General features: G+C 41.9%; 2 protein-coding genes across 2 annotated transcripts in view; both read right to left on the bottom strand.

Moving 5' to 3' along the window:
• The window catches only part of rbm46 (RNA binding motif protein 46), a 30033-nt gene extending 12026 nt beyond the window's left edge, over positions 1-18007 (bottom strand). The window contains exons 1-8 of the mRNA XM_072458715.1: positions 17989-18007; positions 16130-16339; positions 15394-15574; positions 14997-15153; positions 13859-13988; positions 10828-10925; positions 8212-8400; positions 6614-6851 (exon numbers count right to left, since the gene is read on the bottom strand). Of these exons, the coding sequence (XP_072314816.1) occupies positions 6614-6851; positions 8212-8400; positions 10828-10925; positions 13859-13988; positions 14997-15153; positions 15394-15574; positions 16130-16339; positions 17989-18007 (1222 nt within the window). The remainder of the gene's footprint in view (positions 1-6613; positions 6852-8211; positions 8401-10827; positions 10926-13858; positions 13989-14996; positions 15154-15393; positions 15575-16129; positions 16340-17988) is intronic.
• Positions 18008-19207: 1200 nt separating this feature from the next.
• Positions 19208-26378, bottom strand: LOC140371683 (lecithin retinol acyltransferase-like). Its single transcript, XM_072458865.1, has 5 exons — positions 26193-26378; positions 25428-25533; positions 24877-24951; positions 24121-24276; positions 19208-19432 (listed from the first exon to the last, which is right to left on the bottom strand). The coding sequence occupies exons 1-5, from the start codon at positions 26372-26374 to the stop codon at positions 19274-19276; spliced, it is 678 nt and encodes a 225-aa protein (XP_072314966.1). The 5' UTR covers positions 26375-26378; the 3' UTR covers positions 19208-19273.
• Between the last annotated feature and the right edge of the window lie 347 nt (positions 26379-26725).

The raw sequence follows: 26725 nt of genomic DNA, 5'->3' as shown, positions 1-26725 counted from the left end.
TATGTTTCAACATTTAATGCTGAAATGAATACGAGGGCCCAAACTATTCATGCTTTCCACCTAATAAGTTTGTCTGTAAAGATGACTAAATTGTCTTTAATTATAGACTGGCATTAGCCCTTCATCTCTTGAGTCACTAATTATGTATCTTATGAATTTCGTTGGATGAAAACCATGTTCAAGGCACCGGAAGGAACTGTTTGAGAGTCGTTCCTCGATCATTGTTCAAAGCACAGTAAAAAGATACAAAATAAAGTTGGGAAAACATGATTCGCTTCTTCCGGTTCAGGGGAGAACCGAGGCAGAGCTCTCTCCGCAACAAACTGTACTCGAAGCCCAAAATATCTGTCCAAAAATCCTTTCCAAATCCATTTCCCGGCCCATTCTCTCCATTTCTCTTTTGAATCTGAGCCCGTCTCTCTCCACCGTGTTAATAAATGTTTGATGGCCATCTCGTCATGAATAATTTACCTTCAGTTTGAGTGGAAAATGTCAAACTTTTCCTGGTCCATGTTCATATTTCAGCCCTATCGCCAAAATCTCATCACTCAGCGCTCTGTAAACGGAGGCAGAGATGTGGATTCACGGAGCTTATCTGTGATAGATAATAGTATCGCAGTGGGGTATTAAAGGTAAAATTCATCTTCAGGCCAAAAAAATTAATCCTTTTTTGTTTAATCTCAAGCTGAAATGCAAGTCAGTCCTGGGCTGTGCAATTCATCACGCTGATTACAGTTAGTTCTTCTACAATCAGACACAGCGTCGCCTGGTATAACATTTTCATTCTGTTTGTTTTTGAATTTGTTGCTCGTCTGCGTCTAAAAGCCTGGAACAAAGCCACTCGACTGATATACAGCAGTTTCAAAACTTTAAATGACAAAAACAGTCCAATTTCCCCATGTCGGTTTGTTGGCAAAACACTATCAAAGTGTCATTTAAATGTATGAGGCCGGTTATAGTTTTTTAATGGCCATTTAAAGGAGGCGGCCAGGATTCAGACACACATCGGTGTAAGATGCAAGTTATTCCTCTCCTCAAATCCTAGTCTACCGCAGATATTAACAGTTTGACGGCAATGATTCGCCTCCTTTAACCGTATTTTCCGGACTATAAGTCGGCACCTTTTTTCATAGTTTTGGCCGGGGTGCGACTTATATGTGATATAATTTGTTATTTTCACACAGGCAACCACAAGAGGGCGCTCTAGGCTCTAAGCGATGCAGAAGAAGAATCTGCACTTCCTCTTCCTCTGGAGTTTGTGGAGTTGTTTAGAAGTGACACAGAGGAAGAAGAATTCAATGGATTTAGTGATTTGGGGTAAAACTGATGCTTTGCTAAACTTGTTAGCATGTTCTTTATGCTATAGTTATCTGAATAACTGTTCATATGTTACGTTAACATACCAGACACTTACCACAGTTCTGTCTGTGCCTCATGTAGCTGAAGGTGTTAGCGTTAGCATACGTCATGTAGCTGAAGGTGTAAGCGTTAGCATACGTCATGTAGCTGAAGGTGTTAGCGTTAGCATACGTACACCTATTCACCATGTTCTCTCATCTGTTATTATTTTAAACTGCATTTCAAGATGAAATGTCCTTCCCAAAAAAGCGACTTATACTCCAGTGCAACTTATACTCCGGAAAATACGGTTCTCTTTTAGTCGAGCATGAATGTCTTTCGTCGACTACAACTCAACGCAACTCGAGACTCTGAAGTCAAAGGTTTCAGTTGTGGAAGAGGAGCAGAGTGAAGCACGTGTAGCATTTCCAGTCCTTCAGTGATAAACGTCGGTGGCGCTCAGATTGAATGCTTTTAATCTGTGCGCAGCAGACGCAGCGCTCTGTAAATCAGAGAGCGCCATTCTGCGTAATGTAGTTATTTATGGTTTGGGTCCGCTACAGCTGTTCTCATTACAGTGCCCGGAGCCGGCTCGCCAGTGTTTTATGGACCAAAACCGAGCAGAACGCCCCGAGGCTGCCGAAGGGAACGAACGAACGGTTGCAATTATCACAAAAAACTGTAATTATTTAGAAGATAACCCTGTCTTTTAATGGAAAGTTCTCGTTGTACAAGTAGTTTAGATCGTCTCAAACTCTTCTTGTATTAGTTTAACAGCTAATATATCGGTCTTCTTTCAAATGTGAATTACAGAGAGCATTTCTCACATAATCCTACTTTTTACACTTTTTCCACACTAAAACCCCAACATAAACTCTGGGACAAGGTTCAGCCCTGGTTAACCTGGTTTAGTCCTAGTTTGGATTATATTTTCAGTCTCGGCAGGCCTGCTTTAAATCTGGTTTAGTCCTTGTTTGGATCTGTTTTAGTCCTTGTTTAGATTTGGTTTAGTCCTGATTTAGATCTGGTTTAGTCCTGCTTTAGATCTAGATTAGTCCTTGTTTAGTCCTGCTTTAGATCTTGTTTAGTCCTGCTTTAGAGCTGGTTTAGTCCTGCTTTAGAGCTGGTTTAGTCCTGCTTTAGAGCTGGTTTAGTCCTGTTTTAGAGCTGCTTTAGTCCTGGTTTAGTCCTGCTTTAGAGCTGGTTTAGTCCTGTTTTAGAGCTGCTTTAGTCCTGGTTTAGTCCTGCTTTAGAGCTGGTTTAGTCCTGCTTTAGACCTGCTTTAGTCCTGCTTTAGACCTGCTTTAGTCCTGCTTTAGTCCTGGTTTAGACCTGCTTTAGTCCTGCTTTAGTCCTGGTTTAGAGCTGCTTTAGTCCTGCTTTAGAACTGCTTTAGAGCTGCTTTAGACCTACTTTAGACCTGCTTTAGACCTGGTTTAGTCCTTGTTCAGACCAGGTTTAATCAGAGTTTATCCTTATAGTTCTATACGTTCTGCTGACTCGGATGTCGCTACTGGTCGCGCGTTGGGGACGCGCCACAGCTGGTGTTTTATGGCGCGGGACAGATTTACGGCCCCCCATAACCATCATCATAAAAACTGTGTCAACAAGCGCTCGTAAGTCACACTACATTACCCACGATGCACCACTCTGGGACAGCAGGTGGATAATGCTGCGCTCATGAAGTCATTGTGGGAAAGAGTTGAAAAATGCACAATAAAAGCTCACATAAGTCATCACAAGAACTACGAATTTACAGATATAAAAAATAGTAAGATTTTTTTCAAAATAATTCAATTCCACTTTTGATGTCACAAAAACAACAAATTGTACTATTAAACGCTGTTAAAGGGCAGATTTACTCATGTTTTTATTGGTCAATATCCTGACGCTTAAGCCAAAAAAATATATTAAAATAATAAAAATTAAAAATCACAAAATATTACCAATACACATGACTATATTTGCAAAAACGAGATATTGAAAATGTGTCAACATGTTTTCAACATCGCAATTATTATCGATGAAATAAAAGTGGAGTGGTTTTGCTCAAGGAAATCAAACACATTTGGCTTTAGAAAACACTGCTAAAAGAGTACCGCGTGATCTGATTTTTAAAAAATGGCACGCAAATGAGGTGGTAAAACTGCAGTGGAAGCACTAGTGTTGGCAGGGAAGTTTGATTTGTGCATGTTCTCCCTGTGTCTGAGGTCATTGTAATGATAAAACAAGGAGAAATTAAGACGTCATAGTTTTAAAGGAGGACAAATATTACCTATTAGTTTATATTACGCTTATTGTTATTAGACTTTAAACATGCTCTTGAGTACCTTTAGTCTGGCGTCTCACGATTTAGAAAAAAAATTAAACATTGCGGTATTTGGATCCCTGCTGTTTCCACGGGACTAACTGAGTTTTGACACCACCTACTGGCTGCAGAGGGAACCACACACAGCATGGTGAAACGGGAGGGATTCACAGTCTGGAGAAGGTTTATGGACTTGGAAAAACAGCAGAGAAGATTCTCAGAGGATGGAGAAAACGACAGATATCGAGGAGATTCAGAACGGAGGGTTTTTTACGCACGGAGGGGAGAGGACTTTCTAACCGTGATTTGTCAAACTATCTGCTGTGTATCTGCTGTGTATCTGCTGTGTATGTGCTGTGTATCTGCTGTGTATGTGCTGTGTATGTGCTGTGTGTGTGCTGTGTATCTGCTGTGTATGTGCTGTGTATGTGCTGTGTGTGTGCTGTGTGTGTGCTGTGTGTGTGCTGTGTATGTGCTGTGTATGTGCTGTGTATGTGCTGTGTATGTGCTGTGTATCTGCTGTGTATGTGCTGTGTATGTGCTGTGTATCTGCTGTGTATGTGCTGTGTATGTGCTGTGTATCTGCTGTGTATGTGCTGTGTATGTGCTGTGTATGTGCTGTGTATCTGCTGTGTGTGTGCTGTGTATGTGCTGTGTATGTGCTGTGTATGTGCTGTGTATGTGCTGTGTATCTGCTGTGTATGTGCTGTGTATGTGCTGTGTATGTGCTGTGTATCTGCTGTGTGTGTGCTGTGTATGTGCTGTGTATGTGCTGTGTATGTGCTGTGTGTGTGCTGTGTGTGTGCTGTGTATCTGCTGTGTATGTGCTGTGTATGTGCTGTGTATGTGCTGTGTATGTACTGTGCCCACACGGACGTCCACAACAGAGGACTGGACGTCCACAACAGAGGACTGGATGTCCACAACAGAGGACTGGAGGTCCACAACACAGAAGTGTTTTTGACAAAGGGATTTTCATATTTATAGCAAAGACCACATACTCACTCAAGATTGAGCCCAAATGTCTGGTTGTTTACACAGAATGAGATAAAGTTAAATGAATAAAACAGTGAGAAGCTTCTCAGCTCTTAAGTTCTCTGTTCTCTTTACTTCTGCACCTACTTGTGCGTTGTAACACTGAAATTTCCCCACTGTGTGGACTAATAAAGGATTATCTCATCTTGTCCTTGTTTGTTTTTGTTTATGATCTTAAATTGTGGTAAATTAAATAAGTACATCTTTAAATAGCCACTGAATTTACCACAAACTAGAACAGTAAATAACTAAACTCTATCTAATATATATATATATATATATATATATATATATATATATATATATATATATATATATATATATATATATATATATATATATATATATATATATATATATAAATAAATAAATAATCGTCTGCCATTGTTGTGGTGCCGGTTCTTCTCGGGGGGGAAATGTGTACGTACGTCACCTGAGAGTCATCTCTGATTGGCTGCTGCACCGCCGCGCCGCAGAAAAGCTCAAAATTCTGAACTTATTTGCGGCGAACCAAAGTCAAAGCGTCTCGAGCGGAAAACGCAAAAGCACGCCCGCCGCGCCGCGCTCCTCGGCGAATCGCGCCGCAAATAAGCGGAAGCCGCGCCGCAAAAACGCAGGAGGTGCTCGACGCGCGTTTACATAGACTTTGAATGTAAACTGAACGCTTTTGCCGCACCGGTCTGAACGGGCCATAAGGCTGCCCCAAATAAATTGCATGTTTGCTGTAACCCGACCCAACATTTTTCAAGTGGGTCGGTAGGTAGGTAAATTCTTTTTTTTTTTTTTTACTTCGAAGGCAAAAAAAAATATCTATCCTTAAATATCACTTTTGATTCTGCCAGTGACCCGCAGTGACCCGCAGTTACCGCCAGGGGTCGGGCTTCAACAGTCAATGAGACGTTCTCCTTCGTGTTAAGTTTCATTTCTGGACTTGTTTTCGCGACATTTTCGGCTTTAAAATATTTCTAGCAAGTTCCAGTGATGCAAAATTATTCAACAGGGCGCTTTTTTTTTCAAACGGTCGGTGAGTCGGCGAGATATAAGACAAAAGAATATATTTGGCATAATTTAGACAAAACGGTGATAGTTTTTTACCGGGGCGGTCGGGTTACGGCAGACATATTTTTTTATTCTGCCTTAACATACAATCTCCACAGAGACAAGCAGGTGACTCCACGGGGCCAAGTTAAACTGTAGGTCAGATCTGTGGAGAGCCAAGCCCAATTACATGTTTTGCACTGTACTTAAGAGCAATAAAAACACCTGTGAATGGATAAACACAGGAATAAATACGTTAAATGCCATCCCGACGAACATTCTGGGCAATAACTCCGTGGAGCCAAGGGGGCACGTGGAGAACAGGTAACGAGTAGACCTGTATAGTCACAGTTCTGACCTCAATATTCCTGACCCGCTGTAATCCGAGCGTCCAGAGTTGTTATTCGCATACACTCACTTTCTAATTTAGTGTTAAGTCATGCGCACAGGCCGCCTCGTTACACCTGCTGCAGCGGATGGGAAATCGATGAGCACGGTCAATTCTGCTGTTGTTTAAATTAGTGAAAGGCGGTCGAGAGATGAGAATCAGAGGGAGCGAAGTCATGAATATTAAAAAGCCGCACTCATTAAGACGGTTAAGTAAATGTGGCAACAGCAAATTAAAGAAACTGAAGTGGATTTTAAATGACTTTTGAATACACAGAGCGAGAGCGAGAGAGAGAGGGCACAACCAGGATTAAATCAGATAAAAAACAAGGTCTAAACCAGGACTAAACCGGAACTAAACCAGGTATAAAACCAGGTATAAAACCAGGACTAAACCAGGTCTAAACCAGGTCTAAACCAGGTCTAAACCAGGTCTAAACAAGGTCTAAACCAGGTCTAAACCAGGTCTAAACAAGGTCAAAACCAGGACCCTTCCCGTCCTCTCACCCGTGCAGTCAGCGTAGAGCAGCTCTGTCAGCCTTAAGGACACGTCTTTCATTGGATCACGTCCAGCCTCGTCATCACTGCACATCAAAAACTCTGCCGCATTCATCATGGCGCCGCTCGTAACGTTACCGTGGTTACCATTGCCCAGGTAGCCCCTGCCGTGGTACTTCCTGCCAACTGCCCCCCGCAGAGTTGGCCCCCCCTCTCGGTTCAGGTTGGCAGGTCTGGCGAGCGACACCTGCAATACAAACACACGTGTGGATTTGATGTCGTTTGTATAGAATATTTGGCACATGGAGTGACACGCCCCCTGACGACCCCGGACTAGCTCTGCTCTTCGGCACATGGAGTGACACGCCCCCTGACGACCCCGGACTAGCTCTGCTCTTCTGCACATGGAGTGACACGCCCCCTGACGACCCCGGACTAGCTCTGCTCTTCTGGACATGGAGTGACACGCCCCCTGACGACCCCGGACTAGCTCTGCTCTTCCGCACATGGAGTGACACGCCCCCTGACGACCCCGGACTAGCTCTGCTCTTCCGCACATGGAGTGACACGCCCCCTGATGACCCCGGACTAGCTCTGCTCTTCCGCACATTGAGTGACACGCCCCCTGACTAGCTCCACTGCCGATGACAATGTATGATTTTTACAGTTTTCACCAAGACTCTTTGCACGCCATCAGAATTGTGCTCAAATATGCTCTAAATATCAAAGCTTAGACACTATGCTATGTCAAATGCTTTTAAAGTTTTGACGTTCAATTACCGTATTTTCCGGACTATAAGTTGCACCTTTTTTCATAGTTTTGGCCGGGGTGCGACTTATATCTATACTTATGTACTTATACTCCGGAGCGACTTGTTATTTTCACACTTGCAACCGCATTTCATACTCCAGTGCGACTTATTTATGTTTTTTTCGTCTCTATTATGCATTTTTTGGCTGGTGCGATTTATAGTCCGGAAAATACGGTACACAAAACAGAAAATAACTTATTGCAAAAACAAAAGTAGGGATACACAATAATGGAATCTTGAACCGACATCGATGACCTGTAATTGATACGCGTTCGCTGCCGATAAAGGAAACTCAACACGTTAAATTAACCTCAATTTGAGAGTAAAAGTTTTTATTGTATTATCATTGTGTTTATAGGTCTAAATGAGCCCAGATTATACCATAAAAAACAAATTATGACTTTGCAATATATGCCTGCCTTTTAATATAAATAATATCTCATATCGATGGCCCATCAGGTAGAGTAACGTTTCATATACTGTACGCTGGACCTGCATTCATTTAGCCTGCCACATGTTAAAGTACGTTCATGTCGTCATTTCCTTATTGTATGTTTATTCGTTGTTATGTTATGATTCTACAGGTTTATTTGGGGGAACGGTGTGGACCCCTGCAGCACCGACTGTGGCTGCTCCTTGAACATGTGAGCGGCACGACCTTCAGAGACTGTAAACAGTGAAAATAGTGAATAAAAGTTAGCCGAGGAATCAGACATCGACACACACGCAGTTCACAACATGACACGAGATGGCGGCGTCACGGTCGTGCCCGTCGCGTCTGCTCCGGAGTCTCACCTCGACTGCGAAGCCGTCGATGAGCTCCCCGTTCATGAGCTCCAGGGCGGTCAGGGCGTCGTCGCGGTGACGGTAGTGCACAAAGGCGTAGTCGGTGAGCTTCTTGACGCGCTCGACGCTGCCGGGTTTGAAGCGAGAGAACTCCTGCTGCAGCGTCTGCTCCGTCGTGCTCAGCAGCAGGTTACGCACCTGCAAAACACCGGACGAGGCAGAGCGCCAAGAGAACAGAAGAAGAACTTTATTTTACATCATCCAGAACTCAACGAAATAACTTGGATGATGAAATTTAGACTATTTTTTGTGCTAAATGTCACTGAATTATTTATGTTAAGGAAAATTTACCGTATTTTACGCACAATAAGTCTCACCTTTTTTCATAGTTTTGGCCGGGGGGCGACTTATACTTATATTTATACTTATATACTTATACTCTGGAGCGACTTATGTGATATTATTTGTAATTTTCACACACATTTCAACCGCATTTCATACTCCAGTGCGACTTATATGTTTTTTTCTCCTCTATTATGCATTTTTTGGCTGGTGCGACTTATACTCCAGTGCGACTTATACTCCATACATTAATTTTCCCCTCCATCCCTTGTTGAGAAATGGGAGGTTTTGTCTATAGGAGGTTTGTTTATAAGAGATCTTCTATTGAGAGTGTTTTTCAAACTTCCTATAAGTTATCTGTTCTTTTCCTCTGTATCTACCTCTGTATCTACCTGCGTTGCAACAATGAAATTTCCCCATGTGTGGACAATAAAGGATTATCTTATCTTATCTTATACTCCGGTGCGACTTATACTCCGGTGCGACTTATACTCCATACTCCAGTGCGACTTATACTCCAGTGCGACTTATACTCAAGTGCGACTTATACTCCAGAGCGACCGTTTTTTTTTCTTCTTCTCTATTATGCATTTTTTGGCTGGTGCGACTTCTACTCCGGAAAATACAATATATGAAAAGCTGTTTTTATTTGATTCCATAACGACAAAATCAAATTGAATCAAAATCGTGATTGACAACAGCCCTCGGGACAATTTGTTTCTTTTTAATTGACAAATCGTAAGCTCTGTACAGCCATGTGCTAATTAGCAAGCAACACAGTTTGGTTCAATTAGAGCTCTACTGTCGGGTTGCATTAACATACTTTCTTATTGTTGAATCTATGTCATTGTATATTTGACTCAGAGCCTCAAACCCAATATATTGATACATTTGGAACAAACCTCTAGCTGCTGGGAAAAAGCCATGACATAAGAATGGATGACACAAACTGCGCCGACGATTAAGGATTGAAAAAAAAAAGAGAGGAAAAAGAGGGGGGAAAGAGAAGAAAAAAAGAGGAAAAAGAGGGGGGAAAGAGAAGGAAAAAAGAGGGGGAAAGAGAAAAAAGGAGGGAAAGAAAAAAAAAGAAAAAATACAAACTAACTCAATCTAAAAATGGACAAAATTGACAAAATCTGAAGTAAATGGGACTTTTTGTTTGGACTTTGTGCCTTAACTTTTTTTTTTTTTCTTTGGATGCTTCACCTTCATAAATTCCCATTTAAAATTGTACCTAATTTGTTTCCTTCTGGTCTCTTTTTTTTTTTAAATATATATTTATTTAAAAAAAAATAGATTTTTTTTAGTTGTAGGAGTAAATTACAGCACAACAGCTTCAAGTGTATTTATCATATGCTAAAATAAACTTTAGAATGACTTTGATTTTTCATTGAATTGCGAGCTTATCTTTGTATTTGAAGAATAAACTCTCTCTTAACAAACATCACGTCAACAGCAACAAGCTCACGAAACACCCGCTCGCCTCTCACTTCTCCTAATGCTCCGAGACTTTGGAATTTCTGCTCATTTTTGTCGCTCGCAATTTTGCCTTTATGCATGGTTTATGGGCGCGGTTATGGCTGCGGCGAGGACATCGGGGCCCCGTTAAAAGCGCAAAATTGTTCAGCGTCACATTATTTGTGCTGGAGCTCATTAGGAGAGAGAGAGGGGAAGCAAACATACGGGAAAATTGGCGGATTTGGAGGCGGGGAGGAAAATATCTCCACAAACATTAACATACGCACATTAGAAGATACAGCCAAATCAGATCATCGCTTGAATACCGTATTTTTCATACTAAAAGTCGCACCTTGTTTCATAGTTTTGGCCGGGTTGCGACTTATACTTATACTTATATACTTGTACTCCGGAGAGACTTATGTGATATTATTAGTTATTTTCACACTTGCAACCGCATTTCATACTCCAGTGCGACTTATACATGTTTTTTTCTTCTCTATTATGCATTCTTTGGCTGGTGCGACTTATACTCCAGTGCGACTTATATACTTTTTTTTCTTCTCCATTATGCATTTTTTGGCTGGTGCGACTTATACTCCGGAAAATACGGTACTAACGTGTAAAGTAAAATGTTTTAAAAATCCACAGTGGTTGATTTTCTCTGCCGGAAAAGACGTTTTTAGTTCATGGCAGTGTTCGTTTCATGCCAATAGGCCCAGAAATAGGCAGAGAAAGCAGGAAAAGCGGGTAAAAACATCGGCATTTTGACCGTTTTTGCCGCTTTCCAAAAGAACCTGTCGAGTGGCGAAGTGCTGCACGTACGTAGAGCACTCGGACCTGCTGCATGACCTCGCCGTCCACGTCCTTCTCGGGTTCGGCCCAGTCCACGTGGATGGAGTGGCCCCACGGCTGGAACGTGCCTGCGAGAGACGACACAGCACATGCACAACATTTGACCAAACCACCGGGTCAAACGTTTAAACCGGGTCAAACGGGCGAATGTAGAATGTGTCGTTTTAGGTCACCGTGGTAACTAGGGCTGCAGCCGTCGATTATCTTTAACAGGATCGTTTTGAAATAAACATTATAAATATAGTAATAAACAGATAACAAGGATTTTCTGCTTAAAATAACACGTTTTATTCATAATTTCACACACGTTTGTCTCCAAAACATTAGAACACGTTTCAGTCCGTCTGATATTGAATGTTGGAGCCACAGAAGAAGAGCTCCATGTGCGTCCGCCACAGAAACGTCACAGCTCGAAAAGAACATGACAAACATTGATTTAGTTGTTATGTTAGAATTTATATAAAAGGACTAATGAACGTGTGGATCGGACTGTATCGTGAACCGTCACAGTAGCTATGACTTCATGTGCGTTTTACATCACGGTACTTACAATAAGAAGAATGGACATGTTTGTAAAGCGTGATGTTGCGTGGGGCCAGTGATGGTTTACCTCGTTCTGTTTCGATCTGCAGCGCGGCAGACGATTCTTCATTTTGCTGTATTAGCTCTGTGTCTTGGCCTTGTGGACTTTGACATCCTCTGTGCTCTTTCACACAACCCTTTTCATGGAGGTTTTAACTAAATGTGTAAATTCAACAAATCCTCGAGGCAACGACAGGTTAAAGCTTTTTAGTAATCGAATTAGTGGATTCACTCGATTCTTTTTTTCTAATATTCGCTGTTCAGTTTAGTAGTTTGGATCTGTATGAATATGTTCTTAAAGACCTGTGATTCTGTTATTAGTTTGTAACATTTAAATATTTTTTGTAACTTTGAACATTAACCTCGGATTAAAACCAGACCTGCAAACTCCGCCCACCCACGGCACCAAATCAAACGTTCAAAATTGTACCGGTTTTATTGATTTATTACACTTTACTGCAATAGATTTACATTTCTTCTAACACTTGCCCGAGAGCGTGTTACAGTTCATACAGTATAAATTATAATAATATGGGGCAAAGGGCGATCTGGGGAGTATTCAACCCCCGGAACATTTGAGGGAAAATCAATGCACTCTCCTGCATTCTAGTGCATTTCAGAAGATAAATGAACTGCTTCTCTGCAGCGTAAAAACGATTTAGGGCTGTAATCGACTACGACACACACACAACTACATCTAAATATATAAATACTACCGGCGCGGGTGGTCTCGTCCCCTTCTCTAAGCTCGGGGGCTCTACCAGAGGCCAGGGCGCTTCTTCAGTCTCTTTGCACTTCTCTGGATTCAAGATGTTTTTCCTCCTTTATTGGCCTCACTCTGGTCTCTGTCCAGCTCAGGCTCTGAGCTCTGACCGTCAGTGGATACTCACACCCAGAGGAAAAGGGGAGGAGCCGGAGTGGACCTGCTGCTTTTTCATTTCTCAGTGAAGACAAGATGCAAACCGGGACTTTAGAGGAGAAAAACCTCACTGTTCACACATAAAGCACATACTGCAGCTCTTGAAACGCAGTAACGCTCTTCAAAAACGCTGGAGCAGTGAACAACTGGACTCTTCCTGGAAATAATTGTGAGTAGAGCTGAAAGCGACTGCAATGTCCCGCACTCTGGGCCCTCCAAAGAACAAATAAACTACTTAATGCCCCTCAAAGATGCAACTTTCAGCTCCAATTAAGCCATAAAGACTGGCTAAATATCTGCTGGGCTTTGGTTTTTCCCTTCTTTGTAAGCGGTCATGAGGGAGAGGTGTGAAGAGCGTTGATGTTTGTTCCTCCCTGTGCGCGGCTGGACTCAGCACAGGTCATGTCCAAACCACCACCAGACGCAGGTGATCTCCTTTAACCATTCAGCCATTTTTCACATTGTCAATTATTAAAGATCCAAATGAATCGAATATTAGAATTATGGCACCGCTCTCTCACACAGATGTATACGTGTGTCCAGCTCTTTTGACCCATCGTATATGTTCATGTAATTTCCCTCGCGGTTCAGAAATGTTTCCTGCGTCGATGCTTGACTCGCTCTCTCTGCGTGAAGCGTGGACTGAACCCGCAGAATTGCACTGACCCGATGCTGTTAGATGTCTCCATGGTGTCCACAGCCCGGAGCCTGCCCCCTGCTGTCCGTGCGCACGTTACGTTTCACGAGTTTGGAGCTGGCATCAAAGCCGGAGCGGAGCCGCCCTCCCACAGCTCAGGGGCCGCAGGGCCCAGAGCTGGAGAACAACACGAGCGGATCTGTCCGACATGGAGAGCCCATTAGCTCCAACAAGAGGGAATTTACTGGAACAAGGTCTCATCCCACAAACAGACTGGACCGGGACTGAGCCGCCGGGCCCGAGCCGGGGACGAGCCGGGGACGAGCCGGGTCTGAGCCGGGTCTGAGCCGGGACCGAGCCGGGGCCGAGCCAGGTCTGAACCGGAACTGAACTATGACCGAGCCGGGACTGAACTATGTCTAGTACGGGACTAAGACAGGAATAAATATGTACTGAACCTGGACTGAACCGGAATTGAACGGGGCGCGAACTAGGACTGAACCGGAACTATACCTGACTGAACCCAAATTATGACCAAACCAGGACTAAACCAAGGCCTAACCAGGGCAAGATCCAGCTTAAACCAGAGCAGAACATGTAATGAGCCAGAACCAGAATGAACCAGAATAAAACCGTGACTGAACCAGGACTAAACCAAAAAGTGTATGTTTCCGTCCCTGGAGCAGCTCCAGAAGGACACAACACTGACATTGAGAGTGTTTTCACTGTGCAACAGCGCCCTCTGCTGGATTTCTACTTCTATCATAAATGCATTAGAGTTTAGCCAAAGCGGAGTCTTTTCTTTGCACATCGTCTGACAGAAATGTGAGGGTGAAGTAAAGTACGAGTTAATATGTCGTTACCTGGGGCCAGTTGCCTCCGGGCCATGGCAGCTGCTTTGTGCGACTCGTACTCCACAAACGCAAAGCCTCGGTTTTTGGTCTTGTCAAAGGTGCTCGGGTAAACGATGACATCCAGCACGCCGTCTGTGACCTGCAGGGCTAAGTCTGCATCAGGACTAGAACAGGACTGGAACAGCACTAAACCAAGTCTGCATCAGGATTAAACAAAGACTAGAACAGGACCAAACCAAGACTAGAACAGGACTAAACCAAGTCTAGAACAGGACTAAACCAAGTCTGCATCAGGACTAAACCAGGACTAGAAAAGGACTAAACCAAGACTAGAACAGGACTAAACCAAGACTAGAACAGGACTAAACCAAGACTAGAACAGGACTAAACCAAGACTAGAACAGGACCAAACCAAGACTAGACCAGGACTAAACCATGTGTACATCTGGACTAAACCAAGACTAGACCAGGACTAAACCATGTGTACATCTGGACTAAACCAAGACTAGACCAGGACTAAACCATGTGTACATCTGGACTAAACCAAGACTAGACCAGGACTAAACCATGTGTACATCTGGACTAAACCAAGACTAGACCAGGACTAAACCATGTGTACATCTGGACTAAACCAAGACTAGAACAGGACTAAACCATGTGTACATCTGGACTAAACCAAGACTAGACCAGGACTAAACCATGTGTACATCTGGACTAAACCAAGACTAGACCAGGACTAAACCATGTGTACATCTGGACTAAACCAAGACTAGACCAGGACTAAACCATGTGTACATCTGGACTAAACCAAGACTAGACCAGGACTAAACCATGTGTACATCTGGACTAAACCAAGACTAGACCAGGACTAAACCATGTGTACATCTGGACTAAACCAAGACTAGACCAGGACTAAACCATGTGTACATCTGGACTAAACCAAGACTAGACCAGGACTAAACCATGTGTACATCTGGACTAAACCAAGACTAGACCAGGACTAAACCATGTGTACATCTGGACTAAACCAAGACTAGACCAGGACTAAACTATGTGTACATCTGGACTAAACTGGGCTCAAACCGAGACTCGACAAGAGTCATTGTGAACGCGCCCAAAGTGTCTCCAGTTTGATGTTTGAAGTTACCGTCTTCATCTCGTCCATGATCTCGTCCTTGGTCTTGTCTTTGGGGATGGAGCCGAGGAAGAGCCTGCAGTTGTCCAGACTCGCACAGACGCCGATGTGCTTCCTCGGTCTGATCTCGTGGTTATCAAACATCTGAATCGCCCGCTGCGCCGCTTCTCTGAGACAGAAGGCAAATCAGGTGTGATCAGATCAGTGTTACCCGCAGGTGTTCAGGTGAATGCATTTGACCAGTTGGTACCTGCAGGTGTTCAGGTGTATAAGTTTTAAGATACCATTTGTATATTAAAAATCCCTTCTCCAAAATGTTTGTTTAAATCGTCCTTTAATCCAACTTAACGACCCTCTCATCTGGATTTATCATTATTACACTTGCTGGTTCCTGCAGCTGAACAGTTACCGGTTTGTGTACTTGACGAAGGCGTAGCCGCGGTTGTCTCCGCTAAACTCCATCATGAGTCTGAGCTCGTAGAGGCGTCCGGCTCGCTCGAACAGCGGCACCAGCTCGTCCTCGTAAATGTCTCTGGGAATCTTCCCCACAAACACCTCACAGCCTCGGGGCGGGGCCGGCCCCTCCCAATCTGCAACACACACACACACATTATGACCAAACCATACCCAGTAGAATTTGTTTTGTTCCAGGTTTAGTCCCAATTTTAGAGTGGCGTTTGTGCAAATGTGAACGCACTCTAAAATGTGACTAGACTAAAAAGGCCTTATTCTTACATTTATCTTCATTTATAGACAATGGCCGTCCCAATGTTCCACGCCAGAGTGGAAAAGGTGAAGCTTTTGAAACCTTTTCCACTCTGGAGTGGAACATTGGGACATCTGGACACCGTTTTTTGAAAAGATTACTGTCTTTGGAACTGTTTCTACCACAGACCAGTCCTGGATTAGTCAGCTCTAAACCAGGAATGAACAAATGAACAAACTCACTATCCTGACCCTAAACCAGGTCCGAACTCGGTCCGAACTCCAACTCGGTCCGAACCCGGTCCGAACCCGGTCCAAACCCGGTCCAAACCCGGTCCAAACTCGGTCTAAACTCGGTACAAACTCGGTACAAACTCGGTACAAACTCGGTACAAACTCTGTCCAAACCCGGTCCAAACCCAGTCCGAACCCGGTGTTACCTGGCGGGGGGCCTCCGTACATCCTCTGGCCGTTTATTTGGATCATGTTGTAGCCAGTTTTCTCCATCAGAGCGACCAGAGCCATCTCCCTGAGACAGGCCGCTCTCACCTCGTCCTCCCCGGACAGAGGACTGGCTGCTGGCCTCAGGACCTGATCCAGGACCCCATTCAGGTTCTGGTCCAAGGACTGGTCCAAGTCTGCGTCTCCATCTGACAACAACGCACACAATACTGTTTAAATCACTTTTGCATGAATTAATTATAACCACTTTCTTTACCGTGTCACGTAAACTGCGACATATCGAGAGCAAATGATCGTGGAACAGACCAACGATAAAAAAGATAAAAACAAGTGCAAAGCAACAGTTAATACCGTATTTTCCAGACTATAAGTCGCACCTTTTTCCATAGTTTAGCCGGGGTGCAACCTATGCTCCGGAGCGACTTATGTGATATTTTTTGTTATTTTCACACTGAAAACCGACGTTAGCATACGTACATCTATTCACCATGTTCTCTCATCTGTTATTATTTTAGAATTGCATTTCAAGATGAAATGTCTGTTCTTGGTCTTGGATTTTATCAAACGTATACTCTAGTGCGACTTATATATGTTTTTTTTCTTCTCTGTTGTGCATTTTTTGGCTGGAGCGACTCATAATCCGTAAAATACCATATTAATTTTATTGTGTCCAATTTAGTAATACATCATTAATAAATAATCATAACTTGATTTAATTTAGCCCTAGTATAGATGTAATTGAATTTAGCCCTGGTGAGATCTTTTTTTTAACCTTGATTCAGTTTAAATCCAAACATTCCTGCGTGGGCTGAAGAAATAACACACATATAACACATAAACACAAAACCAATTATTGATTAAAATAAAGTTATACATGTCTTTTAGATAACAACCATGTTTTCATACATTTTCACAAACGGCACAAAACTATGAGCTCATAATTCTCATCTCCAGTGCTCCGACTGTCATTTATTTACAATTTACTGCCTAAATTATACAAAGGAGATAAAATATAACCAATTTTAACAACTAAATCGACATCAGACCTAAATGCTGATCAATTTAAGTCTTTATGAAGAAACTGTTACAAACACATACGTCCTGACAGCCTCCAAACTGTAATCGAGCTTCACAGAAAGTATAATTTGTGGTTAATTATGTCACAACCAGGATTTGGCCTTCATCAAAAATGCTAATTGTCGAATATAATTTCTTGTTAAATCTACAAATCATGTCAAATACAATAGTGAACGTGTGATATCGCTCGCGTGAGTCTGAGTGTTTTTTCATTTGACAAAAAACACGTTGACGTTTCATTTTTGTGACATTTTCAGCCTAAAGTCACATTACGTCGCTGCTATTCCAGAAGTAGTAAAAGCAAATTCAGAAATAACACGTCGGGACACGTCTCAACTGAAGACCAGCAAATGTAAAAACACCAGTGAAACTGCAGAATCACAACAAAACAACAAAAACAATCATACAAAATGCACCAAACACAAACACGATCAGTCATGACAAACAGATGACGACATTAGCATTTATTTACGACTCGACAAAACAATTAATGCTTACTTTTCAAACTGTGAGCTATTGATCAAACACCAACAACATGTTTTTACATCATCTTACTGAAGAAAATTAAAATAAAAAGTGGCGAATCTGTGAAATATTGCTGATAAAATGTCAGAAAGTACAAACTAATTTTGACAAGATTGAAGCTAACGCGCGCGCCGAGAACTAAGCTAACAGCTACCAACAGTTAGCTACAACTAATGTGAGCGGTTTTGTAACTGTTTTCACGCACAAAAGTATAAAAAACTGTTTAAAGTCTTACCAGATTTATCTTCGATCATCATGCCGCGCGAGATGAAGTTTGAATCGGGAAAAAAGTTAAATGTATGCGGGATATTGGCATGAGCTGCGCTTGACTGAGAGACGGACGGAGCCAGCCGACGGTCATGGCCAATGAGCGCGTGAGTCACGGAAGTGAGGAAGCGGAACAGCCAATCAGAGAGCGCGCGATGTGCCGCTCGGCCAATCAGAAGTCAGAGAGGAAGGTGGTCAACGGGATGTGAGGTCGGTGGATTTATTTTTAATTGCTTTGAGTACATTATAGTTGTTTGTTAGTTGTTTTTGTCTTATTTCCGTTCTTGCCTTGGTTTGTACTTGAAATGGACAATGTTTAGTACTGGTTTATTACTAGTTTTCACCTGGTTTAGTGGTCTAGAAGTCTTAGTTTAGTCTTCTTAGTTTTGGTCATGTTTAGCCCTGGTTTAGAACTAGTTTTCACCTGGCTTAGTCCTGGTTTAGACCTGCTTTAGTCCTGGTTTAGATCTGGTTTTGACCTGGTTTAGATCTGGTTTAGACCTGATTTAGACCTGGTTTAGTACTGGTTTAGTCCTGGTTTAGCCCTGGTTTAGATCTGGTTTTGACCTGGTTTAGATCTGGTTTAGACCTGATTTAGACCTGGTTTAGTACTGGTTTAGTCCTGGTTTAGCCCTGGTTTAATCCTGGTTCAGACCTAGTTTAGACCTGTTTTAGACCTGGTTTACACATAGTTTAGACCTAGTTTAGACCTGTTTACACCTAGTTTAGACCTGTTTTAGTCCTGGTTTAGACCTGGTTTACACCTAGTTTAGACCTAGTTTAGACCTGTTTTAGACCTAGTTTAGACCTGTTTTAGACCTAGTTTAGACCTGTTTACACCTAGTTTAGACCTAGTTTTGACCTAGTTTAGACCTGTTTACACCTAATTTAGACCTAGTTTAGACCTGGTTTACACCTAGTTTAGACCTTGTTTAGACCTAGTTTAGACCTGTTTACACCTAGTTTAGACCTGTTTACACCTAGTTTAGACCTAGTTTAGACCTAGTTTAGACCTGTTTACACCTAGTTTAGACCTAGTTTAGACCTGTTTACACCTAGTTTAGACCTAGTTTAGACCTAGTTTAGACCTGTTTACACCTAGTTTAGACCTAGTTTAGACCTGTTTTGGACCTAGTTTAGACCTGTTTTGCCCTGTATTAGATCTGGATTGACAACAGACTTCCAAAGATGTTCAAAAGTATCACTTTTATTTGATTCTTCTTGACGTTTGTGTCCGTGTTGCAGGGGAAGCGTCACGAGGCCATCCAGACGAGGAAGGGCATCAGGAGTGAAAGCAGGAGCGTGCACGTGCTCAGAGCAGCGTGCACGTACAGCACGAGACCCGCCCCCAGCAGCCACATCGCCTTGGCAACGGCCCGACTCAGGACCAGCCTCCGGACCGTCTTACAGAACTGAGGATGGAAAAGGTAAAAGATTAGTCCTGGTTTAGACCTGATTTAGTCCTGATTTAGTCCTCGTTTATTCCTGGTTTTGACCTGATTTAGCTCTAGTTTAGAGTTGGAACTGAGGCTGGAAAAGGTAAAACATTAGACCTAGTTTAGACATGTATTAATACTGGTTTAGTCCTGGTTTGGGCCTTGTTTTGTCTTGGTTTAGTCCTAGTTTAGTCCTGGTTTGGGCCTAGTTTAGTTTTGGTTTATTTCTAGTTTAGTCCTGTTTTAGTCCTGGTTTAGACATGGTTTAGTCCTGGTTTAGTCCTGGTTTGGGCCTAGTTTAGTTTTGGTTTATTTCTAGTTTAGTCCTGTTCTAGTCCCGGTTTAGACATGGTTTAGTCCCGGTTTAGTCCTGGTTTAGTCCAAGTTTAGTCCTGGTTTAGTCCTGGTTTGGGCCTGGTTTAGTTTTGGTTTATTTCTAGTTTAGTCCTGTTTTAGTCCTGGTTTAGACATGGTTTAGTCCTGGTTTAGTCCTGGTTTAGTCCTGGTTTGGGCCTAGTTTAGAGAAGGAACTGTGGTGGAAAAGGTAAACAGATTAGACCTGGTTTGGATCTGGTTTAGTCCAGTTTAAGCCATGAGGAAAATAATTTAGTCCTGGTTTGGAATTAGTTTAGATCTAGTTTAGCATTGGACTGAAACAATTAAATGCAATACATTCTCTAAAGCAAAATAAAATGAATAGTTTGTCAAATAATCCAGAAAAATGTCCAGTTCATTGCCAAAATAATGAGTCACAGTTCTTTACTGCACATACTTAAAACAAATACTACACATACTTACTACAAATACTACACATACTTACTACAAATACTTCACATACTTACTACAAATACTGCAAATACTTAAAACAAATACTGCACATACTTACTACAAATACTACACATACTTACTACAAATACTTCACATACTTACTACAAATACTGCAAATACTTAAAACAAATACTACACATACTTACTACAAATACTACACATACTTACTACAAATACTTCACATACTTACTACAAATACTGCAAATACTTAAAACAAATACTGCACATACTTACTACAAATACTACACATACTTACTACAAATACTGCACATACTTACTACAAATACTGCAAATACTTACTACAAATACTACACATACTTAGTACAAATACTGCACATACTTACTACAAATACTGCTACAGATACTGCACATACTTACTACAAATACTACACATACTTACTACAAATACTACACATACTTACTACAAATACTGCACATACTTACTACAAATACTACACATACTTACTACAAATACTGCTACAGATACTGCACATACTTACTACAAATACTACACATACTTACTACAAATACTGCACATACTTACTACAAATACTACACATACTTACTACAAATACTGTACATACTTACTACAAATACTGCACATACTTACTACAAATACTACACATACTTACTACAAATACTACACATACTTGCTACAAATACTACACATACTTATTACAAATACTACACATACTTGCTACAAATACTACACATACTTATTACAAATACTACACATACTTGCTACAAATACTACACATAATTACTACAAATACTACACATACTTACTACAAATACTGCACATACTTACTACAAATACTACACATACTTGCTACAAATACTACACATACTTACTACAAATGCTACACATACTTACTACAAATACTGCACATACTTACTACAAATACTGCACATACTTACTACAAATACTGCACATACTTAAAACAAATACTACACATACTTACTACAAATACTACACATACTTACTACAAATACTTCACATACTTACTACAAATACTGCAAATACTTAAAACAAATACTGCACATACTTACTACAAATACTACACATACTTACTACAAATACTTCACATACTACAAATACTGCAAATACTTAAAACAAATACTACACATACTTACTACAAATACTACACATACTTACTACAAATACTTCACATACTTACTACAAATACTGCAAATACTTAAAACAAATACTGCACATACTTACTACAAATACTACACATACTTACTACAAATACTGCACATACTTACTACAAATACTGCAAATACTTACTACAAATACTACACATACTTACTACAAATACTACACATGCTTACTACAAATACTACACATACTTACTACAAATACTTCACATACTTACTACAAATACTGCACATACTTACTACAAATACTGCACATACTTACTAGAAATACTACACATACTTACTACAAATACTACACATGCTTACTACAAATACTACACATGCTTACTACAAATACTACACATACTTACTACAAATACTGCACATACTTACTACAAATACTGCACATACTTACTACAAATACTGCACATACTTACTACAAATACTACACATACTTAGTACAAATACTGCACATACTTACTACAAATACTGCTACAGATACTGCACATACTTACTACAAATACTACACATACTTAGTACAAATACTACACATACTTACTACAAATACTTCACATACTTACTACAAATACTACACATACTTACTACAAATACTGCACATACTTACTACAAATACTACACATACTTACTACAAATACTGCTACAGATACTGCACATACTTACTACAAATACTACACATACTTACTACAAATACTGCACATACTTACTACAAATACTACACATACTTACTACAAATACTGTACATACTTACTACAAATACTGCACATACTTACTACAAATACTACACATACTTACTACAGATACTACACATACTTGCTACAAATACTACACATACTTATTACAAATACTACACATACTTGCTACAAATACTACACATACTTATTACAAATACTACACATACTTGCTACAAATACTAAACATAATTACTACAAATACTACACATACTTACTACAAATACTGCACATACTTACTACAAATACTACACATACTTGCTACAAATACTACACATACTTACTACAAATGCTACACATACTTACTACAAATACTACACATACTTACTACAAATACTGCACATACTTACTACAAATACTACACATACTTACTACAAATACTGTACAAATACTACACATACTTACTACAAATACTTCACATACTTACTACAAATACTGCACATACTTACTACAAATACTGCACATACTTACTACAAATACTACACATACTTGCTACAAATACTACACATACTTACTACAAATACTACACATACTTGCTACAAATACTGCACATACTTACTACAAATACTGCTCATACTTACTACAAATACTACACATACTTACTACAAATACTTCACATACTTACTACAAATACTGCACTTACTACAAATACTGCACATACTTACTACAAATACTACACATACTTACTACAAATACTGTACAAATACTACACATACTTACTACAAATACTTCACATACTTACTACAAATACTTCACATACTTACTACAAATACTGCACATACTTACTACAAATACTACACATACTTGCTACAAATACTACACATACTTATTACAAATACTACACATACTTGCTACAAATACTACACATACTTATTACAAATACTACACATACTTGCTACAAATACTACACATACTTACTACAATTACTACACATACTTACTACAAATACTGCACATACTTACTACAAATACTGCACATACTTACTACAAATACTACACATACTTACTACAAATACTGTACAAATACTACACATACTTACTACAAATACTTCACATACATACTACAAATACTTCACATACTTACTACAAATACTACACATACTTACTACAAATACTGCACATACTTACTACAAATACTGCACATACTTACTACAAATACTACACATACTTGCTACAAATACTGCACATACTTACTACAAATACTGCACATACTTACTACAAATACTACACATACTTATATTTGACAGAATAAAAACGTTTTGTTTCGTGTTTAAAGCCACGTCGGCGCTTTGACCACTAGAGGGCGCATTTGACCTGAAAATGGCCGGTCTTTTTTACTTAAGCAAAAGTGAATTACATTTTGGTTGTTACTGATGCGTTTGACTAAATATATTGTAGTTTTAGTTGACTTTGTAGGAGCTTGGACAACATTTTAGTCAAAATAATAAGACTAAATAAAAGAGCCAGAGCAGAACCGACTGCCCTGGTCAGATGAGTGCAGCACATTTGAACCACAGTTTAATCTGCTCCAGTGAAACGAGGAATGTGACGCTTTCACAACCGACACACTTTCACTCACAGCTCTGAGTGTGCTCCAGTTTAAGTCCTGGATCAGACCTGGATCAGACCTGGTCTGGTCCTGGTCTAGTCCTTATCTCGTCCTGGTCTGGTCCTGGTTTGGTCCTGGTCTCGTTCTGTTCTGGTCCCGGTCTCGTCCCGGTCTAGTACCGGTCTAGTACCGGTCTAGTACCTGGTCTAGTACCTGGTCTCTTCCATGTCTGGTCCTGGTCTGGTCTTGGTCTCGTCCTGGTCTCGTCCTGGTCTCGTCCCGGTCTCGTCCCGGTCTCGTCCTGGTCTAGTCCTGGTCTAGTACCTGGTTTCGTCCTGGTTTAGTCCTGGTCTCGTTCTGGTCTGGTCCTGGTCTGGTCCCGGTCTCGTCCCGGTCTAGTACCTGGAAGGTCTGGAAGCTCATGCTGGTTCCGTAGCGACAGTACATGACGTAGTGCTCACAGTTGAACCAGAGCAGGCTGTAAGGGACTTGTCCTCTGAGTCTCTCCGCTCTGAGGGCCACGGTCTCTGGGTCCAGAGGAGGACGACTGCTGCAGACCTGGAGGAGCATCCAAACACACGTTCTGTTTTAGTCCCGGTTCAGTCCCGGTTCAGTCCTTTTTTAGTCCTGATTTAGTCCTGGTTTAGTCCTGGTTCAGTCCTGGTTCAGTCCTGGTTCAGTCCTGGTTCAGTTCTGGTTCAGTCCTGGTTTAGACCCAGGTTCAGTCCTGGTTCAGTTCTGGTTCAGTCCTGTTTTAGTCCTGGTTCAGTCCTGGTTCAGTCCTGGTTTAGACCCAGGTTCAGTCCTGGTTCAGTCCTGGTTCAGTCCTGGTTCAGACCTGGTTCAGTCCTGGTTCAGTCCTGGTTCAGTCCTGGTTCAGTTCTGGTTCAGTCCTGGTTTAGACCCAGGTTCAGTTCTGGTTCAGTCCTGTTTTAGTCCTGGTTCAGTCCTGGTTCAGTCCTGGTTTAGACCCAGGTTCAGTCCTGGTTCAGTCCTGGTTCAGTCCTGGTTCAGACCTGGTTCAGTCCTGGTTCAGTCCTGGTTCAGTCCTGGTTTAGACCCAGGTTCAGTCCTGGTTCAGTCCTGGTTCAGTCCTGGTTCAGACCTGGTTCAGTCCTGGTTCAGTCCTGGTTCAGTCCTGGTTCAGTGTGTTGGTACCTTGTCCATGGGGTTGATGAGGATTTCAGATCCGTAGGCGAAGTCCTCCACAGAGTCCACCCTGACACTGCCGCGCTGAAACACGACAGACAACAGAGAGTGACCGCGGGGTTCTCTGGGTTCTCTGGGCTCTCTGGGTTCTCTGGGTTCTCTGGGTTCTCTGGTTTATCTGGGTTCTCTGGGCTCTCTGGGTTCTCTGGGTTCTCTGGTTTATCTGGGTTCTCTGGGCTCTCTGGGTTCTTTGGGCTCTCTGGGTTCTTTGGGCTCTCTGGGTTCTTTGGGCTCTCTGGGTTCTTTGGGCTCTCTGGGTTTTCTGGGTTCTTTGGGCTCTCTGGGTTCTTTGGGCTCTTTGGGTTCTCTGGGTTCTCTAGGTTCTCTGCTGGGTTCTCTGGGCTCTCTGGGTTCTCTCGGTTCTTTGGGTTCTTTGGGCTCTCTGGGTTCTCTGGGCTCTCTGGTTTCTCTGGTTTCTCTGGGTTCTCTGGGCTCTCTGGGTTCTTTGGGCTCTCTGGGCTCTCTGGGTTCTAAACGTATGAAAGTAAATAAAACGGAACCTTGAGGATGACTCCGAAGAGGAGCCTGGTGTTTGTGACCATCTTCTGGATCTGCCTCGGGTCACTGCTGATGACCGGCATGACGTCAGGGATGAAGTGAGCCACTCTGAAACAGACAGGAACCAGGACTGAACCAGGACTGAACCAGGATTGAACCAGGACTGAACCAGGACTGACGGATCGGAGGCAGTGCGTGCGGCTGGGGAAGAATGTCTCAGACACTCGGACTATCAGCACAGGAGTACCACAGGGTGTGTACTTTCCCCGCTGCTCTTCTCCCTGTACACAAACTGCTGCACCTCCAGCCACGACTGTAAAACTGATCAAGTTTGCGGACGACACCACCTTCATCGGGCTCATCTCTACCTACAGGAGGTTTAGCCCTGGTTAAGTCCCGGTTTAGCCCTGATTTAGCCCTGGTTTAGTCCTGTTTTGGTCCTGTTTTAGCCCTAGTTTAGTCTTGGTTTAGCCCTGTTGTATCCCTGGTTTATTCCTGTTTTGGCCCTGTTTTAGCCCTGGTTTAGTCCTGTTTTACCCCTGGTTTAGCCCTGGTTTAGTCCTGGTTTACCCCTGTTTTAGGCCTGGTCTAGCCCTGGTTTAGTCCTGTTTTAGCCCTGTTTTAGTCCCATTTTAGCCTTGTTTTAGTCCTGCTTTAGCCCTGGTTTAGTCCTGTTTTAGTCCCATTTTAGCCTTGTTTTAGCCCTGCTTTAGTCCTGTTTTAGTCCCATTTTAGCCCTGATTTAGCTCTGGTTTAGCCCGTCTCACCTGCCTCCTCCCAGATAGATCCCAAAGTGAGTGAAGAGGGTGCGTGGCACCTCCAGCAGATCCCCTCGCCTGAACCGCAGCTCGTGTTCACTCCCAGGCTCTTCCTCTTCCTGTTCGCTCTTCTTCTTCTGTGTCGGGGTCAAAGCGGCGCAGAACAACGGCAGGAGACACAGGGTCAACATGGTGCCGAGCGCCCGAAAGGTTTGCGCTGTGACTGAGCGGCTGAAAGGTTTTGAATGACCAGCGACGGAGGGAGGAGTTCAGGAGCATTAAAGGATTTCAGCTGCTTCAACGATTCATCAACTAATCGTGACTAGTCGACTGTAAGAAGTATTCACACTTGTACTTTTGATAATAGTAATGATTATTTAGACTTTACAGACTCTAAAACGCAGGGTTAGGGTTAGAAAGTAAATAAATATGAAATAAAAAATACAATACAATACAATCCTTCGCTCCCATGTTCACCCACTTTTTTTAAATTTCACACAACCCTAAATACTTTTTCCAAATGTTGTGATTCCTGACCCGAC

Source organism: Eucyclogobius newberryi, unplaced genomic scaffold, assembly GCF_026437365.1.
Source record: "Eucyclogobius newberryi isolate DKJ021-1_F unplaced genomic scaffold, fEucNew1.0.hap1 SCAF_22, whole genome shotgun sequence".
Classification (NCBI taxonomy): Eukaryota; Metazoa; Chordata; class Actinopteri; order Gobiiformes; family Gobiidae; genus Eucyclogobius; species Eucyclogobius newberryi.
This window is presented reverse-complemented; position numbering and strand designations above follow the sequence as displayed.